This window comes from Lygodium microphyllum, chromosome 14, assembly GCF_053477565.2.
Source record: "Lygodium microphyllum isolate KBCC chromosome 14, Lygodium_microphyllum_v1.1.10, whole genome shotgun sequence".
Taxonomy (NCBI): Eukaryota; Viridiplantae; Streptophyta; class Polypodiopsida; order Schizaeales; family Lygodiaceae; genus Lygodium; species Lygodium microphyllum.
The window spans coordinates 88,951,589-88,975,105 of NC_141148.1; the positions used below are offsets into that span (position 1 = coordinate 88,951,589).

The 23,517-nt window shown below is 41.3% G+C and overlaps 1 protein-coding gene across 1 annotated transcript; it reads left to right on the top strand.

Moving 5' to 3' along the window:
- Nucleotides 1-314: 314 nt before the first annotated feature.
- On the top strand, nt 315-19,215 carry LOC148025832 (vesicle-associated membrane protein 714-like). The gene is made up of 4 exons (XM_087693086.1): nt 315-787; nt 2,559-2,749; nt 18,416-18,579; nt 18,672-19,215. The coding sequence occupies exons 1-4, from the start codon at nt 568-570 to the stop codon at nt 18,760-18,762; spliced, it is 666 nt and encodes a 221-aa protein (XP_087549212.1). The 5' UTR covers nt 315-567; the 3' UTR covers nt 18,763-19,215.
- Nucleotides 19,216-23,517: the final 4,302 nt, after the last annotated feature.

Genomic DNA, 23,517 nt, shown 5'->3' on the forward strand with positions numbered 1-23,517 from the left:
ATGAAGTACCTCCCAAGTTTCTCATGATGTTGAACACTAGAGGGAAGAATGAGGGAAGAGAGCCCCTTTTTCCACATGGGAAAATGCCAAATACTCATTGTAAACTAGTTGGCATGTTGTTCTATGTAGTGTGCACACTTGGGTAGGCAGGCAGGGCACCGTGTGAAGAGGGGTTCTGAAGGAAAGGAGTCACATGACGAATAATTGTGTGCCACTCAAATCATTAGTTCACGCGAGGAGTGTGGCAGAGAGAGAGAGAGAGAGAGAGAGGGGAAGAAGGGGGCAGAGAGAGAGAGAGAGGGGAAGCGACCCTTTTACGAAAAAAAAAAAGAGAGGGGAAGAAGGGGGCGAGGAGAGAGGGAGAGGCAGAAGAAAGCAGTCTGACGGACTTGACGACGACCCCGCGAGAGAGAGAGAGAGAGAGAGGAGGAGGAGGAGAAGAAGAAGAAGGGAGCAGACGACGGACCCGACGACGACCCCGAGAGAGAGAGAGAGAGAGAGGCGTCACGCGCTGTCCCTACCGGCTTGATATGATCCGCAGTGGAGGAATCTGTTACTAGCGCATGTATGGCGATCCTTTATGCCCTGGTCGCGAGAGGGAGCGTGGTTCTGGCAGAGTTCAGCGCGGCGTCCGGCAACGCAGGCACCATTGCCCGCCGCATCCTTGAGAAGCTGTTGGGCTCGCAGGGCGATACACGCGTTTCCTACGCCCAGGATCGCCATGTCTTCCACATCATGAGAACGCAGGGGCTCACCTTCTTGTGCATGGCCAATGACACATTTGGCAGTAGGCGCCCTTGCCCTAGCACCATCTGAGTATTGGTCCAAATTCATGATTTAATGAACGCTTTGATTGCCATATTCTAGAGCGATGCTTTCTACTAGCCTTATGATTCAGAGGCTTTTACTTGTGCATTGCATTGCTTACTCAAGATAAGGGGAAAAACTGCTATTCAAATTGGTTGGTTTTAGGGGATGGATTAGCTGTATTAAACGATGAACATTTAGCTTGATTCTATCCAGCCTTTTACTTGTGCATTGCATTGCTTCCTCAAAGTAAGGGGAAAGACTGCTATTCAAAACGGTTTGTTTTAGGGGATAGATTAGCTGTATTAAATGATGAACATTTAGCTTGATTCGATGAACTCAATAGGAATACTGTTTTATCCCTTAAGGTCAGGCAATCTTTGAAGTTTGAACATTTAAGCTGCTTGCTGGAAGCGGCAGTTACTGTTTGATCAGAGCGAAGACAAATAATGTGAATAAACTTATGAATGATGGTTGGAAAGTCTCGTATTCATGAAGTTGCTAGTTTATCCTCGTCAGAACCTATGTTACGGGCTCATTAAACAGGGAAGAAATGCAGGGACTGTTAGCTTCATGGATTCTACCACTTCATTATTAGGTTTCATTTGCCTACCCCTAACCTTGCTTTAGAATTCCTCCTCTGTGCAAGGAAGTATATAGACAAACTGTCCGGCACTCGCGTTGGAACATAGGATCTGCTTTGCGGCTTGTGAGCTGCATACCTTGTACTAGATTTCTCTATTGTCAAAGGAAGAGCTAATGAAGGATAGGGTGAAGTCCTCTTACCACCTGGTGCTGGTGGATCTATTTCTCTTTCAACCACTCTTGTTGAGTTTGCTCATGAAACGGTGATTGATTTTGCATGCCGTGCTCCATCCAAGTTATGATTTTCCACAATGCTTTCTTCTTTCACTTCTTTCTTTTTCATAGCACATGTTTTGCATTCTGAAGTTCAGGTTTGTGGCTTTGTAATTTTCCTATGGTGGGAAATTATAGCAGTACCACATTGCCCCCAGCTATGAGAAATGCTGCTTGGGAAGCAATATTGTGACACAGTTGCTAAATCATATGCTTAGAAAAATTTCTTCATTTTGTGGTCAATGTTGGATTGATGGAGGTTGAATTGGAATATGTGAGATTCAAAGTTGAAACTTGATGTTGGAGTAGAACATACTCAGATACAGAGGTCATTATATTGGACCAGAGCTCCTCCAGGTCCAGAATCCATTCATAATGGTTGATGAGATCTGGCTTCATTCTTGGAAATAGTAACATCTTACCAAAATACCTGCAACAATAGGATAAGTTTAATAAAAACACACAGTGGCTGCCTGCTGCTACCTGCAAAGAGCCGTACACTTTCAGCAATCTTTCCCCTCAATGCCCTCAGTGAAATTATAAGGCCATTATATTCTAGGACTAGTTAAAGAAGTCTCACATAATGGCAACTTCCTTTGTAAGATCTCGTATCGGGCGGTCCATACTTTTGTCTCGTGCACTTCATAGGCTGGAGTTGTGAAGAAAAGCTAGAAAAGGACAAGAAGAAGTAGCATTGCTATATTTTCAGCTTTTGTTTGGCAATCTATTGAAATACTACTTGGAGCACAACCATAGTAGACCAGGGCAGTCAACATTATTGTAATCATGTGCAAGCCCATTTGACTATTCAGATTCAGTATTATTGAACATTAGGCGTGTCATTATAAGCTGCATCAGTTAGTTTTAACCTATCTTTGTTTTTGTGCATTTAGGGAGGATTCCGTATGCTTATTTGGATGATATAGCAATGAGATTTAAGAAGACATATGGGCAAACTGCCTATATAGCACTTGCATATGCAATGAATGATGAGTTCTCTAGAGTGCTACATCAACAAATGGAGTACTTCTCCAGCAATTCTAATGCAGATACAATCAATCGCGTAAAAGGCGAAATGAATGAGGCAAGTATTAACCTTTTTGTGTATTATGTGTGTTTGATTTATTGTGTGTGCATGTCCTTTCTGTGTTTGGTGTTTAGGATGTATCTTTGTGTTTGTTCAGAAGGCATTTCCTCAATATTCATGGAGACTCATGCTTATGCTTTGAGATGAGTTTTTGGGGGTGATAGCAATGAGCACTTGTCACTAGCATGCTAATGGTTAGATATTTTTGTACATAGGTGTGAAAAGGCTGAATATGTATTGCTGCCCTAAATGTTGTGTGGAACTGAATTGGTGAGGGTTGAAACACAAGAATTTGTTGGATGGGAAGCCTTAGGCTTGAATTTGTTGAGTACAAAAGCTTCAAGCTCATCCATAGGCTATTGAGACTCCAATGAGATTGGGGGGCTTTGTATGGCTGTTGTTTCTTTAGTACTTGTAGACACACCTCATAGGGAGAGCACAAGTGACATAGTAGAGACACCAGACCTCTCCCAAGACCCTTTGATATTGGTGGTCAGCAACAATCACGATGCATCAAGCATTAGCCAACCGTCACTCCATCTCTCTTTGAAACAGCCCATCAAAGCATGAAATGCTTCAGCATTGCCATTCCAAGTCTATTCGCTAGTCCTATTGCATCAACACACTCTCTCGTACTAGGACTCCTCGCCCATCAAAATAGTGTGAGATTAGCAAGATGAAAATAGAAATACCAAAATGAAAGGGAAAAAGGACGAAGTGTGTTTGAATAGTTATGGTCTTCTAAACAAAGTTTGGCAGCTTGAATAGGTAGTTAACTAATGAATATGATTGAGTAAAGAAAAACTCTCTCGACTTCAATGCATGTTTTGACGTATGTAGTCTCTACATCTCTAATAGTACTTGCAATTGTTAATGGCGTCAAACTTAGTGCACTTGCCCTACAATATCCATTGTGTGCTAAACTCCTAGCTAGTGGAATTTTTGATTGTGTGCTAAACTCAATTGAATGCACTCCTTAACACAAAACCGTTGGCTTTTTGCTAGTGGAAATTCTGATTAGTGACACTTGCCATAGTGGTCTAGCCTCTCCTGAACTTCTTGTGCAGAAGGGCAACAAGTTCAGAGCGGGATTTAGAGATGCTTTTGATAGAGAATTCTACAAGTCCACTTGTTCTCAACAATGTTCAACGAGATGGTTGGTGTCATGGATTACACTTTTTATGAGAAATGGAACACATTAAGCTACGAATGCTTTTCATATTTGTATCAATTTAAGCCTTGCCCTTGTTTCACAATAAAACCATATTTGGACCATGATCATGTTACAGTACCGATGCTTTAACTTCTTGCTATTTGTGAAAGGTCACATGCTAGTAGTGTTAATAGTCGTGTGTTTTGTGTGGTCATCTCCCATTTGTGAGCCTTAGTTTGAGTCAAATGAGGACATTAGAGCTTTGACATTGTATTTTTTTGTCATTTTATGTGTTTTAGATAGTTTTGATGGAAGGCACATTAGTGCATTTCTTCTTGTGCACTTTTTGGCTATTTTTTAAGGATTGGCTTATTTATTGGTCCCATCTTCCACACTCTTTCATAGTTGTGCTCTTGGTTTTCATACTGTAGACGGTGGAGATTGCCCTCGGAGTTCACGATGTTGGGTGTAAAGTCCCTTCGACTTTGTGCAAATAGTCTTACGGGTGTGAACACACCCTTATTGTATCCTAACATATAAATATATTCTTTTATTCTTTGTGTACCATCATGATCTAGAACACCCATCTTTGCGTTCACTCTCTCTAACTCTCAGCTTGCGCCTCGCTCTTGCACTCCATTGCGAACACTCTCCCCTTGAAAGTGGTATCAGAGCTTAAGGTTTCGCGCGCTTCCCGAGACCACCAAAAAGAGATGAGTAGTTGGTAGCTCACAGGTGATAGACGGTACTAGGCGATAGGTCCAGCGTGACCAGTGTGGACTAGCGGGCAGCAGCAAAGTGTGACAGCAGTGGACTACGTGTCCAGCGTGACGGCAGTGGACTTCGTGTCCAGTGCGACGACTGGTAACTACTGCGCAATAGGCGACGTTGCATGAGCATTCTTTAGCATGTAGCATTGTATCTCTACCTCACTCTTCTCTTGTTTCTCTTTTTGGGCCTGAGAGGGGGGTGTTAAGAAACCCTTCATTCGCAGTTTGCATTTTTGCGTTTTTGCGTTTTGGGCGCCATCCTAGACTGAGTATGCCTATTTATAGGCCACTTTCTCATTCATTCCTCACGGCTCATTCATTCAGTCCATCACCTCTTCTCTCCAACCTCTCCACTATCCTCATACCCCTTTAGGAGGACATTGCGGTTCGTGGTTCTTCGTGGTTGTCATCATCATCTTTCTTGTGCTATGGCACCCTTGTTTCCTTGTATCACATTCACTCCATGATTCGGAACTTCATCATTCCATTCATCAGAGTTTCTTCTCTCTTCTCTTCTCTTCTCCACGTTTGCCGAGTTCACTCCGTATTCCTCCTCGCCAACCCTACTGTCTCGCTGGTACGCCATCTTTTGACAACAAGTACATGAGCAAAGTACTTGACAGGTTTAATATGGTAGATGCTAAGCCTCTTGGTGTGCCTTTACTGCCACATACAAAGCTTAGCAAAGCTGATTGCCCTAAGGATCATGCAACTGCTAGTGCCATGAAGGATATACCTTATGCATTAGCTTGTGGATCTTTGATGTATGCCATGGTTGCAATTCGCCCTGACGTTGCTCATGCAGTGGGAATTGTTAGCATATTCATGTCTAACCTTGGCAAGCCACATTAGGAAGTAGTGAAATGTATCTTCAGATACTTGAAAGGTACACAAGAAAAGTGTATATGCTATGGAAAGGGTACACTAGAGTTGTAGGGATTTTGTGATTCGGACATGGCAAGAGATCTTGACACTAGGAAATCTACAAGTGGGTATGTTTTTACTTTGGTTGGTGGGGCTATCTCTTGGTGTTCAAGATTGTAGAAAATTGTGGCACTGAGTACTACCGAAGCTGAATATATTTCAGCCACCGAAGCTTCTAAGGAAGCTATTTGGCTTGGTCGTTTGGTCAAGGATTTTGGTCCTTCTTCACGTACTCTAGTGCTTGGTTGTGATAGCCAGAGTGCAGTATGTTTGGCTAAGAATGCCATGTTCCATGCACGTACCAAACACATAGATGTTCGGTATCACTTTATTCGACAGGTCTTGGATGATGGTCTTGTCACATTGACTAAGGTCAAAATCCAAGATAACTCTGCAGATGTTCTGTCTTGCAAAGGCTCAGCACGAGCATTGCATTCGTTTAGTGGGAGTTGGTTAGCTTAAAGGTATCACTTTGGGCCTTTAAGTGGGAGGTTGTTGGGTGTAAAGTCCCTTCGTCTCCGTGTAAATAGTCTTACAGGTGTGAACATGCCCTTATTGTACCCTAACATATAAATACATTCTTTTACTCTTTGTGTACCATCACAATCTGGTACACCTATCTTTGCGTTCACTCTCTTCAACTCTCAGCTCTGTAGCTTGCGCCTTGCTTTTGCACTCCATTGCACACTCTCTCCCCTTCACACGAAGAGAGAGATCTTCGAGGTGGAGACATACACAGATATTCTCTTTGCACCCGTGTATATATTTGCATCTTGATACAACATTTTTCATTGTAGGTTTTCAGCGTGTTTTTTTTCCTCTCTCTCTCTCTCTTCACTCTTTGTCTTGGTCATTTACTTCCGTATTACTTCACTCTGACATGGTATCAAAGCATTGAACGACTGACCAAGGGTGGACCTACTTGAAGAGGAGATTTCAGTGCGACACAAGGCTGTATTTTCAGTGTTCAAGGGCGATCAAGAGGGCTGCATATCAAAACAAGGGTGAGTCGAGTGTGGGCATGCGAGAAAGGAGAAGATTTGCTGAAGCTGCTATTGATTTTTGTTGTTAGAGAAGGAAGAAGGCTGCGTTTTAGGCCTTCAAGTGTAGATTTTTCCTTTTCGTGGCCACGGTTAGGTGAAGAAGGAGCGGGATGAGCGATAAAGAGCTCTAGCAGGTTGAATTTACGCAGTCAGAGGGGTTGCTTTTTGTGTTTTGTGTAGGCATTGTTGGTGAAGATGTCTTCTAAGGTCGAGACCGAGTTTTAAGCGATCATGGACAGGATGGTGCCCGTGTTACTGGCTCTTTCATCACATCAAAAGCTTGATGGCGAGAACTACCGCATGTGGTGGGTTATGATGCTTGCCATTCTGGAGTCCTATGATTTGGTGGAGCTTGTTATGGAGGATATTCATCGTCCTTCTTCGCGAGACGAGTCCAGACTCTCTTCCAATGATAAGTTGGAGTTGGCAAAGACTCAGGCATATTGGGACAAACTCAATACTCGCATTCGCTCGTTTTTATTTCTCTCACGTACTACAATTGTTCTCTCTCATATTTTGAGCATTTGATGGTGGCTCAGGAGATATGGCTAGAGCTTGATCAGATGTACAATCGTATGATCGCGATGAAACGAGTTTCTTTGGAAGTGTAGATAAGGACCATGAGTGTCAACAAGTCATCTCTATGCGGGAGCATATTAACAAGCTAAGCCAGCTTCGGATGCAAGTACAAAATGTAGGGACGGTGATCACTTTTAAAGACATAGTGGTAACTTTTTTTCCCTAGTTACTGCCTCATTTCAATGGTTTTTATTCTGCCTTGATTGCTTGAGAGTAGTGTGAGACTCTTCGGTGGGAGGAGTTGGTTCCTATGGTCTTGGACCAAGAGGAGCAATTGAAAGGGACCAATGGCTCTAAATTTGAGGCCTTGGTTGGTTAGTCTTCTCAGAAGAAGGAGAAGGACCAAAAGGAGAAGGACAAATCAAAGAAGGACAAGGAAAAGGAGTTCACTTGTCACATCTGTAGCAAGCCAGGTCATTGGAAAAAGGATTGCCTTGACAAGGAGAAGAAAGAAAAGGAGAAGAAGGAGAAATCTTCAAAGGATTCTGAAGGAGCGGCGGCTGCTCTTTCACGAGCTGCTTTTCTCCACTTGGAGGTGGTTTAGGAATTGATCTTGAAGGCCTCTGATGTTGCGTTGATGGCTTTATACACTCGGAAGTGGATTCTTAACAGTGGTGTCTCTTGGCACATGACTTCTCCTTCAGCAGGTGTTGCTTATTTATGGCCTTCGCATGGCTAGATTCTCATTGGTGATAGTTCTTCTATTCCTATTTAGGGATGGGGTGACATGCATCTTATTCTAGGTGGGTGAGGTGGTGTCTATACATCCGAGGTGTCAAAACGACTAAGTGATCAGAGAGATAGTAGGGTTTGCGAGGGAAAACACTGTGTATATGGCAAACACAAAGAGAAAAGTAACACAGAAGATGATGAAAGATGAATCATGCTGATGAAGTGAATTTGATACAAGGGTGCCGTAGCACAAAGGAAGCCCTGGAGCGTAGGAAGATTGTCGAAGAAGCCTTTGAGTTTGCAAATGTAGGATGAGGAGGTGTCACCTGGAGTAAGGAGACTGCCGTCGAAGGGTGAGGAGCAAGGAGATTGCCGTCGAAGGGTGAGAGAGAAAAGTAACACAGAAGATGATGATGATGAAGTGAATTTGATACAAGGGTGTCATAGCACAAAGGAAGCCTTGGAGTGCAGGAAGATTGCCGAAGAAGCCTCTGAGTCTGTAAACCTAGGATCAGGAGGTGTCGCCTGGAGCAGGGAGCTTGCCGTTGAAGGGTGAGGAGCCTTTAAATCTGCAAACACAGGGATGAAGAGTGGTACCTACGAGTAGGGAGACGGTCAATGAAGCCTCAGTTTGCAAACACAAGCTTGATGAGGTGACACTAGTTGCTGGGAGTGACGCTAGGTGGTGAGGATGAGCCAGATGCTGAAAACGCAGATGAAGACAGCCACTGAGAGTGAAACGCCAGGTGTGGAGTGACGTAAGAAGGGTGGAAAGTAGCCAAGAACCAAACACAAGATGCAACTGCCTCTGATGAAGGTGGCGCCTGTTGGAGAGAGATGCCAGATGGTGAGGAACCTCCCTTGTAGCCAAACACAAGAAGATGGAGCCGCCAGAAGGGTGGAGGATGACGTTGGATAGGGTGGAGGATGACGCCAGATAGAGTGGATGCTAACGCCAAGAGAGTATGGACTCCAAACGCAAGGTGTAGAAGCATAAAAGATGCTATCGCCAACAATGGAGGATGGACGCCACCTGAAGAGAGACGCCAGATGGTGAGGAACCTCCCTTGCAACCAAACGTAAGAGGGTGGAGGATGCCACTAGAAGAGTGGAGGATGACACCAGATAGGGTGGATACTGATGTCAAGAGAGTGTGGACTCCAAACGCAAGGTGTAGGAGCACAAAAGATGTTGTCGCTAACAATGGAGGATGGGCGCCAGCTAAAGAGCACACTGCTACCATAATCGCAGCCAATTGGAGATGACAGCTGGCGCCAGAAGAGAGTGGAGATGGTGGTAGGAGAGGAGAGAGAGAGATGATGGAAGAGAGTGTTAGAATACTGACGAAGAGAGAGTGGGAGTCTGGAAAAGGCCTCTACTAATCAGGTGTATCATCTTCTTGTTCAAGATCACCAATGGCTGGGAGAGAAAGCTAACACTGTTTGGGGACTGCGGAAATCGCTGTCATGGTGGCACAAAACGGTGATGGAGGGCTGGCTAAATAAGACACCTTTCAAATGCAAGGTTTTTCTTTGGCGAGTGATGATTGGTGGTCTTCCTCTGGCCTCGGCCCTTGCCAAGCGTCGCATCTCGAATGGCAATTGTTTCTTCTGTACCACACCGGCGGAATCGGCCCGACATTGTTTTCTCTCTTGCCCGCTCGCTAAGAATATCTGGTCACTCTTGTCGCACATCTGGCGCGTGGTGGTGGGATCCTCGCTAACTCCTTTCGACTGGGTTTTTGTGCGCCCGAAGTATCCCGCACCGCCACAGTTGCATGAGAAGATCTTATTTCACTTTTTCAGATATTGGGGATGCTGGCACATTTGGACCACGCTGCGATTCGGCCTCTAATGTACCCCGACATATTGCCAGGCTTAAAGGGCTCTTGCATTGGCAGCTAGATATCATCCGACACTCCGACTTGCTCCCTCGGGAGGATTTGCATCCGTGGCATATGGCAATTGCTTCTGGGTCGTTGCCATGATTGGTGTAACCTTTTCAGTGCATTACTACGGGGCTTCCCCACACGTTGGCCTAGGGCCCTCGTGTATCTTGTAATCAGAAAAAGAGAGAGAGAGAGAGAAAGAGAAAACCTCTTCACATGATGGCTTTGTGTCATCATGTATCTTGTAATCCAGTAATCTTGTATTTTTTCGTAATTAATACAATTACCTTTTACGAAAAAAAAAAAAAGAGTGGGAGTGACGGACAGAAGGATCAGCCGTGAGGAATGAATAAGAGGGTGGCCTATAGATAGACACAGTCAGTCTAGGGTGGTGCTTGCTCCTTTTTGGGGTGCAAACCCTAAACGCAAAACGCAGAAACGCAAAAATGCAAACTGCGGGTGAAGGGTTTCTTAGCACGAGGTGCTTTATGTGTCGGCCTTGGGTTGCCATCCCCTTTTGATGCACAAGATTTGTGCCCTTGGCCTCTTAGTTGAATTTGATGTGGATTCTTTTCGGATTCTTGATTGTGGATTAAGACATGTTTTTTCTTCAGGTTATGAGGAGAATGGAGTCTATAAGTTGCGGTCTTCTTTTTCCTTGACTTGTCTTTTTCTTACCTCTCAAACTCAGTTTGAGATTTGGCGTGCTCGGTTTGGCCACCTCAACTGTGGTTATCTTCGAAAGCCATCTAAGGTACATCTTATTCAAGGTTTGCCAGATATTGTGGTGAGCCAGCAGCCTTATGTATCCTGCATTTGTAGAAAGTAAACTTGTGATGCTATTCCCAGCAAGGCTTCGAGGCAGTCTTCAGCACCCTTGAAGCTTGTTTCTATCGATTTTTGTGGACCGATGAGGATGGACCCTTAGAGGGAGCTTGTATTTCATGCTCATTGTGGATGATTACAGTAGGATGACATGGGCTTATTTCTTGAAGTTGAAGTCGGAGGCTTTCTCCAATTTTACAGATTAGTTGCTCTTTGAGGAGAATTGATTGGGCTGGAAAGTGAAGACCTTACGATCAGATAAGGGCAGAGAATTTGTTTCTAATGAGCTTGCTCGTTTTTGTGCAGATCGAGGTATCCACCAGGAGTTTGCCAATACAAACACTCCTCAGGAGAATGGCATATTGGAGCGAAAGAATTTGTAGTGTGATCAAGATGGTCCGGAGCATCGTCAGACACCTCAGTGTCTATGGGCTGAAGTCGTGGCTACTGCTGTTCACATTCTTAATCGATCCCTTACTTTCGCTGTTGTTGGTATGACCCCTTATGAGGCGTACTTTGGGTCTAAGCTAGATGTTTCTTATTTTCGGGTTTTTGGGTGTGATATCTATGTTTACATTTTGAAAATACAGTGTGACAAATTTGAAGCGGCTTCCAAAAGATAGGTGTTCGTGGGTTGTAGCTTATAGTCTCAAAGCTACCAATTGTATGATCCCATTAAGCAGGATGTTTACACGAGCCATGATATTTGGTTCGCAGAAGTTCTAGTCTTAGAGGGGGGCGAGGATTGCCCTGTTTTTGGAGATCTCGGTGATAGCTGGGCACCCACGATTGTTCCTCTAGAGCCTGTGCCTCTTGAGGACTCTTCTTCGGATGAGGAGTTTAGTTCTTAGCCACTGAACTCACCGATTGCATCTCAGGTGTCGGTGAACCTTCTAGAAACTTTAGGAGATGGAGAGCAACAATAGGCGAGATCGATCGGCCTGCTTCTCTCTTGCTCGTAACACTCTTCGTGATGCAGGGATTGAGGGGAGCCTTGACGAGTGGCAGTCGCAGGATGGTTTGCAGCATTCTTGGAGGATTCCAGCACACCACACTGAGCTTGTTTATACTAATTATTGTTTGATGACTCGTGTCATGTAGGATTGAGAGTCCACTTGCACAAAGGAGGCTTTACAGCATGATCATTGGTGGAGAGCGATGGAGTAGGAGCTGGAGTCGATTGAGAGGAATGGCACTTGGTACCTTGTGCCGAAGCCTCCTCATAAGATCATTGGAGTGAAATGGGTCTTCAAGACCAAGTACCGCAGTAATGGCATGTTGGACAAGCACAAGGCCCGCCTTGTTGCTAAAGGTTTTACACAACGCGGAGGCATTGATTTCCATGATACTTTTGTCTCTACAGCTTGGATGGCTACTATTCGCATAGTTTTTGAGTTGGCTAGCCATAGGAGATGGTCGGGCTCTATTAGCTGGATGTGAAGTCCGCCTTCTTAAATGGGGAGTTGAAGGAGGAGATCTATGTTGAGTAGCCTCCAAGCTTTGGTTCTTCTGATGGTAAGGTGTATAGGTTGAGGAAGGCTCTCTTTGGCCTTAAGGAGGCTCCTTGTGCTTGGAATGAGAAGATTGACTCGTTTCTCTAAGAGAAGTTGGGGTATCGGTGTTCCAAAGCTGACCCCTAGCTTTATATTCACATCTCTGGTGGAGGTCATGTGTTGTTTGTCCTTTATGTGGATGGCTTGATTGTGATAGGTGACCATACTCAGATGGTCAAGCAGACGAAGGCAACACTTCATGAGATGTTTGAGATGATGGATATGGGCCTTCTTCACTTTTTTCTAGGTCATGAGATCTATCAGACTCCGAGGGGGATCTTTATTTCCCAACAACGGTATGTACAAGAGCTCTTTACTACATGTGTGATGGAGGGATGGAAGTCTCTTATGACTCCTATGGACCCGAATTAGAAGACTACAACTCATTCCGATTCTTCTTTGTCGGATGCTACCCGTTATAGGCAGTTGGTTGGCTCCTTGATTTGGCTTCTCTTTCTCTCTCTCTCCTCTCTCTACTCACTCTTTGTCTTCGTCATTCGCTTCCGCGTTGCTTCACTCTAATAGAGCTAGGCTGAATCAGCCCTTTCTCCAACAGCTCATTACTTGACTCATTATATCCTCTTGCTATTGTGTTGCACTTACCTTGTAGGGTGGCTTATTAGGAGGGCTATTTCCAAGGATGGGATCTATGCCATGATCTTCTTGCTGTTTAGGTGGTAGTTTCCTTGGTAATGGCTGAGAAAAGCAAATAGCATTCATTTTCAGGAATGAGATGCGATCCTTTACTAACTTAGATATGTTTCCAATATTCTCATTATCAACATTATCTTTAGTAAAAATCAAGTACGTTGAAAGGTGATTTATGATTACTTTTGAAAGGTAGTAGTAGCTGATACAACATGGATAGATTTCCCTTTCAATTTTACATCCAAGGTATGGGCCTTATCCTTATGCTAAATAGTTTCACTTTAGTATGTGAATCAATCACTACATGGACACGATGGTACCAAGGCATACCAAGCAAGACATCACAACCCATAGTGGTGCAATGAAAAACTCTTCGGTGTCCACATATCTTTGAATGTGCAAGTGAAGTTTCCCAATGAGTGGTATGACAAGCTCTGTATGGCCTTTTCATGCCATACCAACTTCTCCCATGGGCCCCATCTCATCCTTACTGATGCTTAGATGGGTTGCCATGATCGTGGATATAAAATGGCTTGTGTCCCATTATCAAAGAAGATTAATGCATGCTAATCTCTGATTTTGTCCCATGCTCTGCATAACTTAGTAGCATCATCATTAGATTGATCACTAACAATATTTGGCACCAAAACCAATAGATGTTTTCGGCTTCTTTCCCTTGGGATCTCCTTGATATTTTAATTTTCCAGCTTGTTGCCTATTGGGACAGTCCTTAGCCATGTGACCCTCTTATTCACAAACTAAGCATTTATTTACAGCCTTTAATTCCCTTTGTTATGCAATTGGTTTCCAGTCATTTTCTTACCATTTTGACCTCTTAGTCCGATTCTCAGAGCTGCCCTTTATCTCAGTCCTTGAAAACTTCTTATCTGGATTCTCATCCATGCCTTGGAAGCTCAAATCTTTCGCACATAGCAATGCATCAGCTGTAGTAGCTATTTCTGTGAACTGAGGTATACTAAACACAGTGGATTTAATGCAAAAATCCTTGATTTCTTTAGATGGCTCACATATATACTTTTTCACTTGCTCATGAAGAGAAATTGGATGATGAGAAGTCACTGGCAGCAAGGCATGTGCTCATCACTAATCTTTGGTGTATCTTTAGACTACAATGGCTGTCCCTTGGGAGCTTCTTTGTAAGACCACGCGTTTCAATTTTTTGACAAGTGCATAATTTATAAAATTATGTGTAGTAGAGTCATCAATCATGACTCTAACTCTCTTTCCAGCTATCAATCCATGCACTCTGGCTAAATCATGTGGGCCAAAGGTAGGCTGCCACATAGAAGTTGACATACAACACTTGTGTTGTACATCCATGTGCAAGACCTCTAAAGATTTATACCTTTCATACCCCTTTAATTCTAAGGTCTGCATTACATGGATTTGTTTTTCTTTTCCCTTACCCTTGTCCTTATCCTTTCCTTTGTCTTCCCCTTTTTTCTTTTGAGGGCAATTCCAAGCAACATGGTTAGGGGATAGGCAGTTGAAACACAACTCTTCTTTTTTGGCCTTATCAAAGTCATCAGGACTTAACTTTGGCCTCACGTATTGTTTCTTTTCAAAAGGTTGTTTTTTACCCTTAAAAATGGCATTTTTCTTTTAAATTTTCCCACAAATTTTGAGGTTTTCAATTCCTTAGACTTGGGCTCTGTATCAGTGAGACTAGTGAGTATACCTGGACGCATACTATCTTCATTAATTAATGCAAATTTAATTGCCTCTTCCAGTGTCTTAGGTGAACTCCTTTTTACTTCCTTTTTACAGGCTTTATCTAGTCTCCTAATGAATCCTCTTGTCTTTTGAAATTCATCTATTCCTTCCAATTTGAGGATTATCTCACGATATTCCTCCAGATATGTTAGCAGGGGTTTTCCCTTTTGTCTGACATAATCCCAATCTTCCCAATTTCTTTCCATTTCATTTTCAGGAAGGAATTCTTTCAAAAAGACGGATTCAAATTGAGCCCAAGTTTCAGGTATTTTATTTGTCTCCTTTAAAGTTCGTCACCATTTATATGCTTTGGGCTCCAAAGTTAAACTAGCCTCCAGTGCTTGGAGATGTGGTGGAGTATTTTTAAGTTTATGTAAATCTTCCCATTTTTGGAGGAAATTAAAGATTGTATCTTTATTTCTATCTTTTTCCTCCCCGTGAAATTGAGGGGGTTTCATATCTTTTAAAACTGGATTATCCCTCAACTTGTGGTGGGGTTCCTTAGGATCTCGCATAGTCACATCTAAGTCTTTTGATGAAGATGGGACATCCGAGGTTTCTATCTTATTTTTATATCTTTCTAAGAATAAAGTTAATTGAGATTTTATTTCAGTGAGTGTTTGAGTTAAAAATTCCATTTGAACCCCTTGAGCTTGTACACGAGCAGTAAGATCATCAAATTGTTCTCGTGTAGCAAAAAATTCTTCCCACTATTCTTCTTGCATCTCTGATTCATGGGGATCTACCATAGGGTGGTCCCCAGAACTAGAACCTTCCATTACTCCCTCTTTCCCTTTTTCTGCCATTAATACACTGGAATTGGAAAGCAAAGATAAGAAATTTGCATACAAAGTAAAGTACTTCCTTGGTTTTAATGACAGGGCAGCTGCTGCTGGATTTATTAGTAAGCCCGAAGAGTGAGGAACAAATTTTGCCTTCCCGGACTAAAGCAGTGAAGCAGTCATGTTGGAAATGAAGTTTCCTGACTTAGTCTTGTATCATCTGATGTTTTTCCGTCTGTCCCACAGCAGTCGCCTCACATTTCTGGCGCCTTTCCTCACGGCCACCACAGTCGACCGTCGCCTCAGTCCGCCTTACCTTTTCTTTTGTCTGCTATGTGTCACACTTACGTGACGTGGCACAACCACAAGTTACCACTTAGTATAAAAGTCTTCGACGATTGACGGATGACGGGCGACCTTAATCGACTGGCGGATGACAGGCGACCTGGCGAATGACGGGTGACCTGGCGGATGACGGGTCATGTTCGTCGAACCATATGCTCTGATACCAATGTAAGACCACGCAGGCCACGACCTTGACAGGAGGCTCTCGAGAAGACGATCTAGAACAGAGAAAAAAGTCATTCGATTCTAATGAGCACGAGCGATCCTTTTACCTCCCAGCCTTGCCTAGTTTATTGCTGGCCCGACCCATCATGATCCGTTTGCCAGCCGTCAAACCTTGGTGAGTCCTACTATTCTTGGACTCTCTTTGGTTCTAGGCTCCCCTAAACCCCGTTCGGGCGCCCAAGACCCCGGACGGTCATCCTCGTGCATGTTTCCCTTGGTTTACCTTAATGTCACATTCTTGTTGCCCAAATGCCTTTGAAGACGACATTTTTTTCTTGCTCTTGCTCTTCTTTTTGGGAGACAAAATCTCTCAAATTGAGGATCTTTGGCCAATTGTTAAACATGTCAATTGCTGCCTTCAACCAAGCCTTGAGCTGTTCATCATATTCTTCACCTCCTTGTTGGTCATTAGGATCTTGTGGCCTAGAAGGACTCGCTTCTTGGTCAATAGCCACATTCTCCCTGTTGTCCATGCTGTAAGCTTGTTTCAATGTTAGGCATTGCATTTGCCCAAGAGAACACAATTTTAGCACTAATGCAAAATTTTTGACCTTCAATCAGGTGCCTTGGGTCCACCAAGTCAAGGGATTTGATGGTATCTCGGAAATAGAACCATGAAACCAGCCTTCCTCCTCGGAGAGGTGGTGATAATCTGGTTAATCAATAATTACAACAAGTAATTAATTCACATAAACTAAAATGCACACTTTACCACTTTAATCTTGGACAATGGACAGCGTGTTGGCCACAAAATTGATGCCCCTTGTGGTATATATATCTTTAGCTTGAATTGCAATTGGATGAAGTACACTTGAGATTCCATCTATCTCCCTTGTTGTTCAATAGCTACTTGTTGTCACAAATGAGCAGCAAGCTTCTTGTTAGTTTGTCCTTTGATTTCACCCAAGATTTGAGCTTCAATTGACCATTGGCGGGTCAAATTTAGCCCCAAATCTAATTGAGATGAGCTGGCTTTTGAAATCCTTAGCAATTAGCTTCAATTCCAACTGTGAATTTCAGTGTACTAAGCCTTCAATTTTTGGCATGAATCCCAAGGTGGTTGGTAAACCCTAATTATTGCTGTAAATTAGGGTTCACAGCAGTCGTCTCTCTATTGTCCACCAAATTTGGTTGAAATCTACTTCTAATGGTTGACAATTGCCAAGATATGTTGAGGAAAGGTTGGAGGACGAGAGATAATGCTGTAGAGAGAGAAAATTCAGAGTTTTGTCATCGGAAATACTTCAAATCTGCTGCTGCCTTGATCAGGAGGTCCTAATCTGCTGTCGCCTACTAGTTTTGGGCCCTTTGGGGCTGTTGCATGTTGTTCCTGGCCTCCTTGAGGGTTGTTATGCCTCCCCATTGCAGGTGCAGCTTGTTCTCTCTCTCTCTCTTTCTCTCTCTCATAGCCTCCACCAATCTCAAAATGGCTGCAACCCACTCTCCCTAGCTTCCAGTAGCTTTTCCCCCATTTGCATGGGAAAGTTTTGTCATCTGGCAATCTCCTAATCCATTTTTCAGCAATTTCCCGCTACTTAATTAATTTTTAGAATTAATTAATTCAGAAAATTAATTCAGCCCTTTATTTGTGCCTAAAAATTAACTTGTGCTCATACACAATTAAATAGGCTAGGCTATTTTGACTCCCAAGTGGCCTTGTGCATTAATTGACCCTTGAACTAGCATCAATTAATTAATTAATGCCCAATTCCTAGTGTCACCATTGACATTGTTAAATAAATATCCTAAGCCCAAATTGACACCGTACCACGTAATACTTGTCAATTACAACTTGTTATAACTTTTGCCTTTCATCGATTGATATCTCGGTCCTTGGGTCCCACATTGTGAAATAGCTAACCTGCACCTCACATGTGCAAGTCACATTTGCACATTTGATTAATCAAATGCTAAGCAAAGCATTAAAGTTTCATGTCCTTGTGACAAATGCTCACTTATCCACAAGCACTTTTTAGTTTCTAGCTGGAGAAGGGTTTTTCCTTTTGTGAGCACCTACTAGTGGTACTTTGGTACCTTAGGGATTGTACTTTCATTAGCATGCTCAATGACACCCAAAAAAAAAAGAAAAAAAAAAAGAAAAAAGGAAATTTATATAAATAGCATGTAAGAGAGAAGGAAAATTGTACTGAACTCGACCAAATTTGGTATATATGGTTCAACTTAGGGTGGTCTGTTCCAGAATCTCGAACTACCTATACCTTTCAATTGTCAGTGTAAGGCTTAGATGGTATGCCTTGCTATTATACGATGATAAATTCGGAGTTATATTGTTTTTTATCTGCTGTATTTTGAAAGCTTATCATCTGAACTTGGTCGTGCAAAAGAATCTCCATAAGACCATCATAGCAACAAGGTCTTTATTGGTAGCTGTCCTGTGTACATTAGTAGGTCAATCCCTCATCATCAACCAACTCGGTTAGCCACAGCTTCCACATGGGTTGGGTAAATGTATAAAATTGCTTTTGAGCAAATCAAACCCTCAACAACTTTTACAAATGCAGGTGCGGGCAGTTATGGTGGAGAACATAGACAAGGTTTTGGATAGAGGAGAAAGAATCGAGCTGTTGGTTGATAAGACTGCAACTATACAGGATAATACCTTCCGCTTTAAAAAACAGTCACGCCGTCTCCAGCAGGCACTCTGGATGAAAAATGCTAAGCTTTTGTAAGTTCCGTCTAGCTATAGCATGTATCTCGAAGCTCTATTGGTTTCAATTGTTGTGAATAACCTGGAGAGTATGATGCATTTTGTTGCAGGCTCACCCTGACATGTGTCATTTTGATCGCGTTGTACATCATCATAGCTATGATATGTGGTGGACCGGCCCTTAGTTCTTGTCGCTCCTAGTACAGGGCAGTCAAGATGGTTAATTTTGGACTCCGTTTTCTTGACTATCGTATTTCAGGTGTTCATAAGCATGTGTTTGTTGTGCCATTTTGGAGATCCAGGGCATTCACCTTTACACGACTTCCTGCATTGTGTTTGACTTGCATCTTGGCAAGGGCACTTTGTTTTGTACAGCATTCTATTGTAGTTCTCAGAGTATTGATCTTCAAACACGTGATTCTGTACATCGTTTCATTCTGTTTTTACACAGAGGGAGGCTCAAGTGTAATTTGTTTACCTATTCCCCCTGTATCGTAAGAATGTTGGCAATTTGGTGAAACTGTCAAAGCATAGATACTGTCTGCATCAATTTATTCGTCAACAATTTTGAGAGCAAGTTAGCAGTGGGTTAGTTTACTTTATTATTCTGGTACTTTACATTCGATCTAAAATATGAAAATTTCCTGGCATTGTTCTCTGTAAGGTATCAAAAGTGTGCCGTTATGATTTTCCTGGCCAATGCTGTAACAAACGAAGGTCTGAAAAATAGGTTTCTTAGGTGGCTCTGCTTTCTTCTTCCTTATTTCTTTGTGTGTCTGTGGGGAAGAAAGATTGTGCAAGAGACATTTCCTTTGATTGCTGGCTTCTCCAGTGAATCTGTTTTCTCCTGTTCGTGATATTCCTTGGCCCTAGTTTTAGTGATCCTATTGTAAAGATTTTGGCTTCGAAACCTTGTTCTGAATGGTGACTGTACGCAGCTGCATTGACAGTCTTTCCAGTATTTTTATTGTTTGAATTGACAGCCAAGTGGAATTGTTGCATTCTTTCATTATTTCCTTCAAAGTGCTGTCACACAAGGTTCATCTTATTTCATGGGTTCATGTACCTATTCATTTGAAGGTGAGCTGTACATCAGAAAGAATTGATCCTTGTTGCAGTACCTTAAATTGTTACTGATGTATCAAGAATGGTGGACATTAGGTTCATCAAAATCTGTATTATAGTACATTTGATGTGTGTACTTCCCATTGAAAATTTATGCATTGATCGGGACACTCCATTCAAATTTACTAGTCTTTGCTCATCTTTTTTTTTTTTTTGGGTGCAAGTGTTAAAGGGGATTTATTTGCACCCATGTTCTTGCATCCTGAAAATGACTCAATAATAGGATTGCCATATTGGACAATCGTAGTCTATCCTTATGCCAAAGCTAAGGTACTAAATTTCTCATTTACATTTTTGTTATTTTGATTGTTTCTATGCATCCTCTCTCCATGAAGCATCCAATAAATATACTTTGATGTCTTAGATTTATTTATTGAAAAAGAGATTAACCTAGTAATCTTCAACACACACACACACACACACACACACACACACACACACACACACACACACACACACAGACAGAGTCACTCTCACTCAATATTAAGTAAGTACAAGTGTATATACATTGTTAGTAATTTGCTTGAGACATTATCTTTGCCTTTAGCATGCTTCAGTACCTTAGTCTTACTATTTTTGTGCGAAGTAGTCTTTAAATGTCTTATGAAGTTAGGTGCCTTATGATGTGTAGTTATGTGGGCAGTTTTTAGGTGTGATTTGAAGAGGTATTGTGTGTCTTACACATTTTGATTATGATTTTTGATCACGACCTATTGTATGATGGAATTTTTGGATAATCAATGCAATCTGAGTGTGGGCACCTTGATTTGTCTCTTTGTTTTTATTCCATTTTTAGCATATACTTTGATTTCTATCTTTAGATTTTCATTATTAGTATTTTAGAGTATGGTTCTCTCTCTCTATCATTGTATCTGAGCTTCTAGTTGATCGCTTGATACATCATGTATTTTCTACATTGCTTGAAGCAATATACTCTATTTTTGTGTGAGGCAGTTCAGTATTATTATGCATTCTGCATAGATTTGGGATTGAGACATACATAAACATGTGACTACATGTATTTAGATTTTAATTTAAGATAAATACGTATGTATTCACAAAGACTTGGAAAATCACTAAATGTCGTCCACTTCCTTATATAAATACAACTATCAACATGTGCAAACACATGTATACCAATCTAGCTCATGGAGCAGTGTTGCATTTTTCTTGGAAAAATTGACTAGAAAATGAAATAGTTTCAAAAATCTTGTCACACATGTACATGTATACACGAGTATATAGACATTTATCATATCTTGAAATATTAGTGTCAGGTAGGATATACTTATTTTTCTTAATGGAAAGAGGTGCTATTTTACCAAAATTATATAATGTATATGTGCATCTAGTATGGATGGGCCTTACAAAAACATAAAGAAACTAGAGGAGGTTCTTCAAGATCTTGCTTTTATATACTTGGTGGCACACGCTATTGATAATTATATTCTCCAAGTTCATTGACTAAAGCTTTGGTCATTGAGGTTGTATAGAGGATACCTATCTAGCCTATTTTCATTCCTTTACTAGTCGGGTTAGTGGCATGGTTGGATGATATGAATGCAATCCTTATTGTTCCATTTGATAGTCCAATTTTGTAAATATATGATTCATGTATATGTGCATATAGTATTACCAAAATTATATCATGTATATGTGCATCTAGTATGGATAGGCCTTACAAAAACATAAAGAATCTAGAGGAGGTCTTCAAGATCTTGATTTATATACTTGGAGTGGCACATGCTATTGATAAGTATATTATCCAAGTTCATTGACTAAAGCTTTGGTCATTGAGGTTGTATAGAGGATACCTATCTATCCTATTTTCATTCCTTTACTAGTTGGGTTAGTGGCATGATTGGATAATACGAATGCAATCCTTATTGTTCCATTTGATAGTCCAATTTCATAAATATATGATTCAAGGGCTATTCAAACTAAGGTTCATGAGTGGGAAAGCATCTAAAAACTTGCACGCACACACACACACACACACACACACACACACACACACACACATTACATGAATAAGATGATGATGTTACTAATACGGGTTTGTAGTGTGCATCAAAAAAAAGAAAAAAGAAATAGGAAAGAGATCAAACTAACTCCTTTTGCAAACACATTGACATATGAGAATTTGATGTCTCGAAAAAGAAGCCAGTTTCATGTTCGAAAGAAAAAGGTCAAAGGGCTCGACAACCTTGGGCCTTTTTTGTTTAGTCGTAATATTTCAAGGTTGAAATTGCTTTCTCATCAATCGATTGCCTAGTTCATTGAGGTACTTTACTATCATAATGTATTGAGAAAAGACTATAGAAGGATTATAAACGTCTCAAAGTTAATGCCTGACTTATACTACTGTAATGGAAGTGTCAACAATCTAAAGGAGATTCACCATGGGTATTCACATTGCCAACGAATGTTCATGGAAACAATTTTTTTTTTCTTTACAAGAACCTACTTACAAAAATTTATGCACTCTTTTTGTTGAATCAACTTTTGCCATGTGTAAAGTAGAACATCTTCCATTGGTCAATATTTTATTTTAGGGATGTGAGGCCTACAGAAGTTGTAGTACACACATTGTATGATCCCCCTTCCCTCTTTTTAAAAGAGGACTTAAGAATTCATATTGCATGATTGTGAAACAATAGTAGGTTCTTTCCTAGTTCAATTTACTAAGGATGGGTAGCAATTTTCTTATTCCTTGCTATTATTGTATTCCTCAATAAGGAATTCCAACTCATAGATTTTATTATGATGTTGCATAATGGAATCTCTTGTTGGAAAAAAAAGGGGTAAGATTAGGGATTTTAGAACTACTATTGAGTAGTATCTTTACAAAATTATGAAAGTAGGGCTATGAGGTAAGAGTTTGGATCTCTCGTTTCCCTCATGGCTTCACGAGGATGGGATCTAGCCATGTAATGTTTTATAATAGGCACACATAGATATGGGTGGCTTGATCTAGCAAAGCAGTTTCCCAAAGAGTAGTCCTAAGCAGTTGCTCAAATTGGGCTTCCATATTCTCCCATTATTTCTTGAATGCATCATGTCTTTCTCTTTGGCTCTTTGCCTCTCCTTCATTAGTTGCGCATTTTGATAAGTTGAATGCCAAATGAGCAAGCAAAGCTCACATGTAAGTGTGTTGTGAAGAGTAGCTCTTTGACCTTGCTATTCTATCATAGACAAATAGTACTTTATCCTTATTCTTCTACATTAGACAAATAGTACTTGATTCTTGTCATTCTATATATTCATGTTTTATGATTTCTCAAAAATAGGTATTTCTCCAATATTTGGAACTTGTACTTCCAATTATGATGTTTGTTTTTTGACTTATCTTCATTGGCAAATATGATTTTGGCAAGAGTGATTTTCTATAAAAATTATGATTTACTATCAAATGTATGATGCTTATTTTTGACTTTATCTTGATGTTTATAGTGAAGTATCTAGGATAAAAATTTGGCCAATAAACATACGCACCTAGAAATTTCCTTTCAAAGTGAACTATGGGTCCAAATGATGAGTATTAATTATCCAAGGCATGAAAGGACAAAACAATCTAGTAGAAAAACAAACAAGCTTGTGGTTCTACTGACGCCCATTTAGCATGGGATTATGAATATATATTTTTGCATGTCTTTCATGGTCTAGATTCATGGATCTCATATAGATGATAGATAGGACTCTTACGTATTGTGAATGTTGGCATCCACTTATTTATGTGAATGTTGCATCAATAAATTGGCTCACGAATCCCTACATGTATAGTTATGCCAATTGTCATCCTATGTGGTTACTTCATGTAGGTGATTGGGC

What these genes read in the sequence shown, in the direction of transcription:
- LOC148025832 (XM_087693086.1), top strand. Translation starts at nt 568, where the DNA reads ATGGCGATCCTTTATGCCCTGGTCGCGAGAGGGAGCGTGGTTCTGGCA. An exon ending in TAAAAGGCGAAATGAATGAG is followed by an intron (nt 2,750 to 18,415) that starts GCAAGTATTAAC and finishes TTACAAATGCAG; the next exon opens with GTGCGGGCAGTTATGGTGGA. An exon ending in ATGAAAAATGCTAAGCTTTT is followed by an intron (nt 18,580 to 18,671) that starts GTAAGTTCCGTC and finishes ATTTTGTTGCAG; the next exon opens with GCTCACCCTGACATGTGTCA.